The 11,563-nt window shown below is 42.5% G+C and overlaps 1 protein-coding gene across 1 annotated transcript; it reads left to right on the forward strand.

Annotated features, from left to right (window-relative positions):
* Nucleotides 1-538: 538 nt before the first annotated feature.
* Nucleotides 539-5,796, forward strand: LOC135930228 (trichohyalin-like). The gene is made up of 4 exons (XM_065467011.1): nucleotides 539-877; nucleotides 994-2,658; nucleotides 2,718-5,021; nucleotides 5,119-5,796. Exons 1-4 carry the CDS (start codon nucleotides 539-541, stop codon nucleotides 5,794-5,796), a joined length of 4,986 nt encoding a protein of 1,661 aa, XP_065323083.1.
* Nucleotides 5,797-11,563: the final 5,767 nt, after the last annotated feature.

The following is an 11,563-nucleotide window of genomic DNA, read 5'->3' on the forward strand; positions in this document are numbered from 1 at the left end:
GAGAACCAAAAGAGTACTCTAGGGGAAGGAGAATGGAAATAAGACAGGGTTTTGAGCCGCAAAGGAAAGGGGGAATGAATTGTTATAATTGTGGTAAACCAGGTCATATGCTTAGAGATTGTCGTGATACAAAGTGTTTTGGTTGTGGGAAATTTGGTCATATAGCCCCTTACTGTCCTGGCAAACAGGAAAGGTTGAGATGTGCGGGTTGTGGACGCTTTGGACATAATAAAGAGGATTGTAATGTAAGCAGTTACAGTAATAAGAATGGTTTTCCGGAGAGGGGGATGGGTCCAAATGCTTCAAATGTAAGGACTATTAAGCGAGAGAAAGTGGAAGGGGTTCGTATGTCAAGGAAACGGGGGAGATGGATATGGAGTGTTTTAGGTGTCGAGGGGCGGGACATGTGGCGAGGGACTGTGAGAATGTGTGACTATATGATGGCGAAAAATCGACATTACGGATCGGGGCGTGGCGGTTAGGAAGAACAGAGGAGAGATTTTTTCGGAAGATAACTAATAGGGAGGGGGTTTTAAATATGTTGCAAGATGGGATAATTAATGATCCTTGCCCGAGAGTAATGATTAATTTAGGGGGGAAAATTATTCCCATGTTATTTGATACGGGGGCAGCTATTTCAGTAATTGGATATAATAGATATCAAAGTATTTGGCCAGGGGAAATGATAGAGAATGAGGGGTTAAGGATAAGACAGTTTGATGGGACACTGATGGCGGCAATGGGTAGGGTGGAGATAATAGCAAAATTGGGGGAAAGAGTTGAAGTATTAGATTTATGGATTATCAATCATAATATAGAAGCTGTGTTGGGGTGGGACTGGATCACTAGGATTGGTCCCTGGTATGGTTTTTGGGGGGTATTTTCATGGTGGGGTGAATTTGTACCAAATACTAGTGAGGAGTATGCAGTTATGACATTTGAGGGTGATAATGGAAGGTCGGGAGTTGAGACTGTATTGAAGCCTGACACCAGAGGAGACCATTCAAGGAGCGAAACAAAGGGGAACAACCCAAGAAGCGTAACAAGAGAGGATCCCAGGAGCGAAACAAAGGGGAACAACCCAAGAAGCGTAACAAGAGAGGATCCCAGGAGCGAAACAAAGGGGAACAACCCAAGAAGCGTAACAAGAGAGGATCCAAGGAGCGAAACAAAGGGGAACAACCCAAGAAGCGTAACAAGAGAGGATCCAAGGAGCGAAACAAAGGGGAACAACCCAAGAAGCGTAACAAGAGAGGATCCAAGGAGCGAAACAAAGGGGAACAACCCAAGAAGCGTAACAAGAGAGGATCCAAGGAGCGAAACAAAGGGGAACAACCCAAGAAGCGTAACAAGAGAGGATCCCAGGAGCGAAACAAAGGGGAACAACCCAAGAAGCGTAACAAGAGAGGATCCCAGGAGCGAAACAAAGGGGAACAACCCAAGAAGCGTAACAAGAGAGGATCCAAGGAGCGAAACAAAGGGGAACAACCCAAGAAGCGTAACAAGAGAGGATCCCAGGAGCGAAACAAAGGGGAACAACCCAAGAAGCGTAACAAGAGAGGATCCAAGGAGCGAAACAAAGGGGAACAACCCAAGAAGCGTAACAAGAGAGGATCCCAGGAGCGAAACAAAGGGGAACAACCCAAGAAGCGTAACAAGAGAGGATCCCAGGAGCGAAACAAAGGGGAACAACCCAAGAAGCGTAACAAGAGAGGATCCAAGGAGCGAAACAAAGGGGAACAACCCAAGAAGCGTAACAAGAGAGGATCCCAGGAGCGAAACAAAGGGGAACAACCCAAGAAGCGTAACAAGAGAGGATCCAAGGAGCGAAACAAAGGGGAACAACCCAAGAAGCGTAACAAGAGAGGATCCCAGGAGCGAAACAAAGGGGAACAACCCAAGAAGCGTAACAAGAGAGGATCCCAGGAGCGAAACAAAGGGGAACAACCCAAGAAGCGTAACAAGAGAGGATCCAAGGAGCGAAACAAAGGGGAACAACCCAAGAAGCGTAACAAGAGAGGTTCCAAGGAGCGAAACAAAGGGGAACAACCCAAGGAGCGTAACAAGAGAGGATCCAAGGAGCGAAACAAAGGGGAACAACCCAAGAAGCGTAACAAGAGAGGATCCAAGGAGCGAAACAAAGGGGAACAACCCAAGAAGCGTAACAAGAGAGGATCCAAGGAGCGAAACAAAGGGGAACAACCCAAGAAGCGTAACAAGAGAGGATCCAAGGAGCGAAACAAAGGGGAACAACCCAAGAAGCGTAACAAGAGAGGATCCAAGGAGCGAAACAAAGGGGAACAACCCAAGAAGCGTAACAAGAGAGGATCCCAGGAGCGAAACAAAGGGGAACAACCCAAGAAGCGTAACAAGAGAGGATCCAAGGAGCGAAACAAAGGGGAACAACCCAAGAAGCGTAACAAGAGAGGATCCAAGGAGCGAAACAAAGGGGAACAACCCAAGGAGCGTAACAAGAGAGGATCCAAGGAGCGAAACAAAGGGGAACAACCCAAGGAGCGTAACAAGAGAGGATCCAAGGAGCGAAACAAAGGGGAACAACCCAAGAAGCGTAACAAGAGAGGATCGAAACAAGGGGAACAACCCAAGGAGCGTAACAGAGAGGATCAAGGAGCGAAACAAGGGAACAACCCAAGAAGCGTAACAAGAGAGGATCCAAGGAGCGAAACAAAGGGGAACAACCCAAGAAGCGTAACAAGAGAGGATCCAAGGAGCGAAACAAAGGGGAACAACCCAAGAAGCGTAACAAGAGAGGATCCAAGGAGCGAAACAAAGGGGAACAACCCAAGAAGCGTAACAAGAGAGGATCCAAGGAGCGAAACAAAGGGGAACAACCCAAGAAGCGTAACAAGAGAGGATCCAAGGAGCGAAACAAAGGGGAACAACCCAAGAAGCGTAACAAGAGAGGATCCAAGGAGCGAAACAAAGGGGAACAACCCAAGAAGCGTAACAAGAGAGGATCCAAGGAGCGAAACAAAGGGGAACAACCCAAGAAGCGTAACAAGAGAGGATCCCAGGAGCGAAACAAAGGGGAACAACCCAAGAAGCGTAACAAGAGAGGATCCCAGGAGCGAAACAAAGGGGAACAACCCAAGAAGCGTAACAAGAGAGGATCCAAGGAGCGAAACAAAGGGGAACAACCCAAGAAGCGTAACAAGAGAGGATCCAAGGAGCGAAACAAAGGGGAACAACCCAAGAAGCGTAACAAGAGAGGATCCAAGGAGCGAAACAAAGGGGAACAACCCAAGAAGCGTAACAAGAGAGGATCCCAGGAGCGAAACAAAGGGGAACAACCCAAGAAGCGTAACAAGAGAGGATCCCAGGAGCGAAACAAAGGGGAACAACCCAAGAAGCGTAACAAGAGAGGATCCAAGGAGCGAAACAAAGGGGAACAACCCAAGAAGCGTAACAAGAGAGGATCCCAGGAGCGAAACAAAGGGGAACAACCCAAGAAGCGTAACAAGAGAGGATCCAAGGAGCGAAACAAAGGGGAACAACCCAAGAAGCGTAACAAGAGAGGATCCCAGGAGCGAAACAAAGGGGAACAACCCAAGAAGCGTAACAAGAGAGGATCCCAGGAGCGAAACAAAGGGGAACAACCCAAGAAGCGTAACAAGAGAGGATCCAAGGAGCGAAACAAAGGGGAACAACCCAAGAAGCGTAACAAGAGAGGATCCCAGGAGCGAAACAAAGGGGAACAACCCAAGAAGCGTAACAAGAGAGGATCCAAGGAGCGAAACAAAGGGGAACAACCCAAGAAGCGTAACAAGAGAGGATCCCAGGAGCGAAACAAAGGGGAACAACCCAAGAAGCGTAACAAGAGAGGATCCAAGGAGCGAAACAAAGGGGAACAACCCAAGAAGCGTAACAAGAGAGGATCCAAGGAGCGAAACAAAGGGGAACAACCCAAGGAGCGTAACAAGAGAGGATCCAAGGAGCGAAACAAAGGGGAACAACCCAAGGAGCGTAACAAGAGAGGATCCAAGGAGCGAAACAAAGGGGAACAACCCAAGAAGCGTAACAAGAGAGGATCCAAGGAGCAAAACAAAGGGGAACAACCCAAGGAGCGTAACAAGAGAGGATCCAAGGAGCGAAACAAAGGGGAACAACCCAAGAAGCGTAACAAGAGAGGATCCAAGGAGCGAAACAAAGGGGAACAACCCAAGAAGCGTAACAAGAGAGGATCCAAGGAGCGAAACAAAGGGGAACAACCCAAGAAGCGTAACAAGAGAGGATCCAAGGAGCGAAACAAAGGGGAACAACCCAAGAAGCGTAACAAGAGAGGATCCAAGGAGCGAAACAAAGGGGAACAACCCAAGAAGCGTAACAAGAGAGGATCCAAGGAGCGAAACAAAGGGGAACAACCCAAGAAGCGTAACAAGAGAGGATCCAAGGAGCGAAACAAAGGGGAACAACCCAAGAAGCGTAACAAGAGAGGATCCCAGGAGCGAAACAAAGGGGAACAACCCAAGAAGCGTAACAAGAGAGGATCCAAGGAGCGAAACAAAGGGGAACAACCCAAGAAGCGTAACAAGAGAGGATCCCAGGAGCGAAACAAAGGGGAACAACCCAAGAAGCGTAACAAGAGAGGATCCAAGGAGCGAAACAAAGGGGAACAACCCAAGAAGCGTAACAAGAGAGGATCCAAGGAGCGAAACAAAGGGGAACAACCCAAGAAGCGTAACAAGAGAGGATCCAAGGAGCGAAACAAAGGGGAACAACCCAAGAAGCGTAACAAGAGAGGATCCAAGGAGCGAAACAAAGGGGAACAACCCAAGAAGCGTAACAAGAGAGGATCCAAGGAGCGAAACAAAGGGGAACAACCCAAGAAGCGTAACAAGAGAGGATCCAAGGAGCGAAACAAAGGGGAACAACCCAAGGAGCGTAACAAGAGAGGATCCAAGGAGCGAAACAAAGGGGAACAACCCAAGGAGCGTAACAAGAGAGGATCCAAGGAGCGAAACAAAGGGGAACAACCCAAGGAGCGTAGCAAGAGAAGATGCGTGGAACGAAACCAAGGGGGATAACTCAGGGAGCGTAACGAGAGAAGCCAATCTAAGGAGCGAAACCAGGGGAAGTAATTCAAGGGGCGCAACATAGGGAAGTGATGTTAGGGGCAGAGTAGGAGAGTTGAATTATAAGAGAGAAATAAGGGGGAAGACTTCTAGGGAAGAAATAAGAGACAACAATTATATAGATAAATCTAGGAAAATTTACCCGGGGCACGTTGGAGCTGGTAAGGAATATGGTGATATTAAGGAAAGGGAGGAGGAAGGAGATACGGGAAAAAGGGACGTAGGGATGCCTAAAGAAAATGGAGATGTGAATAATGCGCAAACCCAAGAAAATCGAGATGTGAATAATGCTCAACCCCAAGGAAGCCGGGAAGTGATTAATGCTAGGACACAAGAAAATCGGGCTAAGACTCAAGGAAATCGGGAAGTGAGGAATACTCAAACTCAAGGAAATCGGGAGGTGATGAAGGCTAGGACGTCGCACAATGATGAGGCGTTGCTAAATGATGAGGATGGAAAGGCATTGGGAATGGCCAAAGTGCAAGAAGGAGCCCGAAGATTAGTACAAAATTATCAAGTGATTTTTAATGAGGATTTAGGTTGTCTCAAAGATTATGAAGTAGATATTAAGTTAAAGGATGGTTACGTTCCAAAGTATTGTGCGTTGCGAAGGATACCTTTTGAGTGGCGGAGAGAAGTAGAAAGGGAGTTGGAACAATGGGTAAAGAAGGATATTGTATGTCCCATAGAGTACAGTGAATGAGTGACCCCGTTGGTACCAGTGAAGAAAGCTAATGGAAAACTCCGTCTATGTGCAGATTTCCGGGTCACGCTAAATCCATGGGTCGTGGAGGTCAAATATCCATTGCCGCGTATTGAAGAAATATTGGCCAGTTTAAAGGGAAGTGTATATTTTTCAAAGATTGATTTCTCTAATGCGTACCTACAGTTGCGGGTGAAACCGGAGGTGAGAAGGTTATTAACGATTACGACCCCAAAAGGGTTGTTTGCGTTTTGTAGATTGCCCTTTGGACTTAGTGTATCAGCTCCTATTTTTCAGCGGACTATGGCAGCGGTTTTTCAAGGATTGGAAGGAGTTTACTACTATATGGATGATGTGCTAGTGACAGGAAGAACTCCCGAACAACATGAACAGAGATTGGAAGAGGTATTTCGGAGAATAAAAGAAAAAGGATTGCGGGCCAGTGCGGAGAAAAGCGTTTTGGGGGTCATGGAAGTGACGTATCTAGGACACAAAATTACAGGAAAGGAGGTGAGACCTTTGGATAAGAACATGACGGGAATTAGCAATATGAAGAGACCAAATAATAAAGCAGAAGTGCAGGCCTTTTTGGGAATGGTCAATTATTACCATCGTTTTGTGGAAGGATTTGCTCAGGTAGCCGCGCCGTGGTATCAATTGCTAAGGAAAGGAGAAAAGTTTGAATGGACAGAAGAACAAGAGGTGGCCTTTAAAGAGCTGAAATGCAGAATTGGAAAGGAACCTATATTAGTGTGCTTCAACAGCGAATTGGAGGTATTTGTGGCGGTAGACGCGTCGAATAAAGGGGTAGGAGGGGCTTTATTACATTGTATTGATGGGTTGGAAAGACCGGTGTTATTTTTCTCAAGGATATTTAGAGAGGCAGAGACTAGGTATTCCGTGATTGAGCAAGAAGCACTCGCCGTTATTTTTAAATTGACGAAATGTCGGGAGTATTTAATTGGGCGCAGGTTTGTTATTTACACCGATCATAAGCCGCTTGTGCATCTATTCAAGAAAGATAACAAGGAGCTGATGCTGTAGCCCAGGTTGCAGAGGTGGCTATTGCTCGTGGGTAGCTTTGACGTACAAGTGAGGTATCGCAGAGGGAAAGAGAACTACCTACCGGACATTTTATCTCGATGTGGAGCTGGAGAGGATTGTGAGGGGAAGGAACAGGAGGGACAAGATGAGAAGGAGGAACGAATACTAATCAGAACGATGGCTGGGATATCCAGGGGTGGGCCAGTGACATGGGAGGCAATTAAAAGGGAAACATTAAAGGATCGGGAATTGAGACGAGTCAAAGCGTGTCTCAAGGGACGGAAAACGTGGCAAGATGGGGACAAAACGTTCAAATATATAGAGAAGGAATTAGCAATTATAGATGAATGTCTAGTGCGAGGGAGTCGGAGTGTTATACCGTTCAAATTAAGGGAGGCCGTGATGGCAATGATTCATGCGGGACATCAAGGTATGGAGAGAATGAAACAGTGGGGACGGGAGTATGTATGGTGGCCGGGAATGAACAAAGACATTGAAAATATCAGTCGAGCCTGTGTTAGATGTAATTCTTGGGCTCCGATGCCTCGAAAAGATAGGGAAAGTGTATGGCCAAAAGCTACTCAGCCATGGGAGCGTATTCACTTGGACTTTTTCGACTTTGATAACAAGATGTATATGTTGGTAGTGGATGCATTTTCCAAGTGGGTTGAATATGAGGAAGTCAAAGGATTAACGACTCAAGTGGTTATAAGGATATTGAAGAATCTATGGGCTAAGTTTGGAGTGGCCACTATAATAGTATCGGATGGGGGGCCGGCTTTTATCAGTAAGCAGTTCAAAATCTTTTGTGGGGAAACGGGAGCCAAACACATTTTAGCACCGCCGTACCATCCGAGTTCGAATGGACAGGCGGAGAGGATGGTGGCGATAGTCAAGAATTGGTTGAAAAAATCAAAGGATGGCGGAGGGGAAATGTGGGTAGCTGTGGCGTATTATAATAATAGCAGAAAAGGGGAGGAGCCGTCGCCGGCGGAGAAATTTTTAGGGAGGAGGACCAGGATTTGGTTGGATTCGCTAAGACCGACAGAGCAGAGGCAGGAGCCAACCGAAACTGGGAAGGCCTCGGAGTTCATAGTTGGACAGGCAGTATGGGCCAGAATATTCAACAGTAATAGAAAATGGGAGGCGGGAGTAATTTTGGAGAACATGGGAAACAAAGTGACTAGAGTGGGATTCGCGGATGGGAGAGAGGGGGTGCGTCATCGGGATCAGTTGCGTAAAAGAATAGAACCGGAGAGGTTGAGAGGGGCGCTGCGGGTGGTGAGAAGTAAATGAGGGTATTAATTGGACTAGGCTTAAACAGAATTCAGGGTACGGGAATATATGTAGAAGAAAAAAAAAAGGAAAAAAAAAATATATATAATTAGTGGGGTAGGTATTGTTTTTCCGAATGTCAGCGATTGTCCCTACGTACGAAAAAGAGAAAAATAATATAGATAATTAGTGGGGTAGGTATTGTCCTTCCGGATGTCAGCCATTACAAATATAAAAAAATTGTACCGTCCGAATGTGGAGATTATTCTGAAATGTGTGCAGGTAGGGAAAAATGGGACCGAATATCTGGAATGAACCATTCGATGTGTGGGATCTTAACCATGTATGCAAAATGCAATAATTAAATTAATGGGGCCCGGAGTTTATATTTTATCGGGGCGTTTTGGGCACCTTTTTGACACAAATACCTCGGGTATACTCTTAATAAGAAGCAATTATTGTAATTGATGCCGAGGTGATTTCGTAAAGGTTTAGCTTAATAGGAACCCAAATGAGTGTTTAATAAAGTTAATATTTAATTGGTAATAATTGCCTCTCTCTTTGTTAAAAGGTTTTTACGAAATTAGGTTTAGTTAAATAAGTTGGATATGTGCGCGACAGGTGTAGGGATAGTTAAGTAAAATAAGAATGTTTGAAAAATAAAAATGTTGACAAGCTAACTTCTCGATTTAAAAAAGAATGTCAAAATAAAAAGTTAAAAAAAAAAAGAGAAAAAATAAGAAAGGCAATAAATCATCCTAAATTTTTGAGGAAAGAAAGGGAGAATTAAAGTTAGGGTAACACATAAAATGAGATAAAATTAAATTTAAAAAAAAATATATATTTAATGATTTGGCAGAAGTTTGAGGTTTGGAAAAGGGAAAAAGTTTAGAAAATAATAAATCAAAATTAGGAATTGGGAGAATATTATGTCAAGATTTAGTTGGTGAGGAAAATCCTTTTAAAAAAAGGGGGAATCATAAATCTGAAAATAAAAAGTTAACAAGTTAAATTTAGATCGTGAGTATAAAAGGGGGAAGAAAAACTAATTTATTTCACACTTCTTAATTGATAGAAATTCTGTTTAAAATTCTTGTGGTTATATTCGTCATTCATTGTGAAGGTAAATAGAAAAATTTTGTTATTAAGTTTAAATTAAAAGAGAAAAGAGAAAGAAAAGGTAAAGTTTTTTTTTGGGTTGGGAGTTTTCGTGGATTCGTAAAGGAAATGGTGGTTTACATTTTTTTCATTAAAAGAAAAATTAATTAGATGAGGGAAGAAGGGAATTATTAACTAAAGAAAAGAAAAATGTATATGTGTTAGTTAAGAAATAAACAGTAGAATAAATTATTTCTGTGAATTAGTAAGTGAAAGAAATTTTGTTTTAATCGTTTGATTTATTAGGAAGGAAAAGGAGAAGTTTGTTTTTTTTTTGAAATTGTTTCCACTTGTGTCTGTAAATTAATTTGTAAGAAAAATTTTGGGGGTAGAATCGTTGGTTTAATTGTTTTGATGAAGTATTACGTTGGTAATTGTTTTGATGAATGGTTAAGTAAAAGGGAATTTTTTTTTAAAAATTTGTTTTCATAGTGCCGTGGGGATCGTATGATTTATTAAAAGGAAAAGGGGTTTTTTTAGCATTTGTTTCTGCAAATTGTTTCGTTCAAAATTTGTTTCTATAGCACCAGGGAATCAAATTATTCTTGTTAATTTATAAAATAAAGGGGATAAAAATTGGGAAAGGTGGATAGGTGTATAAGTTTTAAATGTATACATATATATATTGAGTATATAGATTGTGAGTACCTGTAGATCGCCAGTCCAGGATGAATGTTAGCAGAAGTTGGATTTTTGAAGACGTCGAATTGTATTGGATAATGAGACAGCGACAGGTCCCGGGTTGGTGGGGACAGATGAGAGTTCCGAATTTCACGATGAGGCCAGTTGTGGGAGAGCAAAGACGCTGTTTTAGATGTCACCAGATTGGGCATCTGCGCAGTCGATGTCCACAGAGGGGGCTGCGGAGGGAGAGCCGGAGGGTGAGAAGTCAACAGCAAGAGAACGAGGTGGCCCCGTGGCCAGTGGAGAAACCAGGGGACGCAGGAAGCCGTTGGAGGAACAGCGCGGAGGAGGAAGTGGTGTCTAGGGAAATTAAATTGGCGGAGAACGAGGTGGCCCCGTGGCCAGTGGAGGAACCAGGGGACGCAGGAAGCTGGAGTAGGGAAATTGAATTGGCGGAGAACGAGGTGGCCCCGTGGCCAGTGGAGGAACCAGGGGACGCAGGAAGCCGTTGGAGGAACAGCGCGGAGGAGGGAGTGCAGGCGCCGGAGTCGGAATATACCATGGAAGAGCTTGAGGCAACTTACTTGACTCCGGAATTTATGGACTGGTTGGAGTATTCAATATCAGACGCCGACCGCGACTGGATTCTGGAGGGTGGGTAAGGTTTTTGAAGGGGATAGCTGTCCTATCGGGGGATGTTGACGCGAGGCATATATTGTTTATTTATAAGTAGTATAGTTATCTCTGTAATATCTTAGTGTCTCGCCGTCGTTTATTTATATAGGAATAGTTATTATTTTTTTTATAATATTATTTTGCAATGTTATTTTTTTTAGAAAAAATAATGTTTAATGTTTATTTTTTTTAGAAAAAATAATGTTTATTTTTTTTTAATATAATATAAATAGTGTAGAAAAAAATAATAGATTTTTTATCTTTGATTCATTTTTTTTGAAAAAGAAAAATAAATATTATTGAATATTATTGAGGTTTATATTTTTTTTTATTTAGTTGATTTTTCTTTTTAAAAAAAAAAAGAGAAAAGCAAATTTGTTTAAAAAAAAAATTAATTAATTACTTAATAAAGTTTGTTTTTCTCCTTGTGAGAAAAGTATATTTAAAAGAGAAAAAGATTCGATTAATCTTGTTAGGTACAAAAGAAAAAGAAATTAAAAATTTAAATTGATAAGATAGAGCTTATCGTTTTCGTTCCGAACCCCGGTCCCCTATAAACTTTCAGTTTGTCAGTCTTTTTGATAATTCACATATTTTTTTATATATAATTTTGCGAAAGAATCTCCATTATTTTAAATTGGAATCAACATTGACATTCCCATAAGAAATATCTCGTTGCGCTATTTTTTTTTGTCGCCACTGTTAAGTTGCACTTAAATTTTTCTATTTTATTTTCTCAATCATTAAAAAAAAACTTCTCTCAATATCACAAAATAGATAAAAAATTGTTAAAAATTAAAAATATAACAATTCCGAGAAATCTATAAATAAAATTGATAAAAAAGAAAATAATAATAATTCCGAGAAATCGATATTCATATCAATTCTCAAGCTTTATGGCGGAAATGTCAAGATTATTGCTTTTGTCTTTTTTTAGTATATTATTTAAGATAATATAATAAATATTACCAGAGTTGTTAAATACTTTTTA

This window comes from Gordionus sp. m RMFG-2023, chromosome 5 (genome assembly GCF_954871325.1).
Source record: "Gordionus sp. m RMFG-2023 chromosome 5, tfGorSpeb1-WG-v2, whole genome shotgun sequence".
NCBI lineage: Eukaryota > Metazoa > Nematomorpha > Gordioida > Chordodea > Parachordodidae > Gordionus > Gordionus sp. m RMFG-2023.

What these genes read in the sequence shown, in the direction of transcription:
- LOC135930228 (XM_065467011.1), top strand. Translation starts at nt 539, where the DNA reads ATGTTGCAAGATGGGATAATTAATGATCCTTGCCCGAGAGTAATGATT. An exon ending in CCTGGTATGGTTTTTGGGGG is followed by an intron (nt 878 to 993) that starts GTATTTTCATGG and finishes GCCTGACACCAG; the next exon opens with AGGAGACCATTCAAGGAGCG. An exon ending in AGCGTAGCAAGAGAAGATGC is followed by an intron (nt 5,022 to 5,118) that starts GTGGAACGAAAC and finishes GGCGCAACATAG; the next exon opens with GGAAGTGATGTTAGGGGCAG.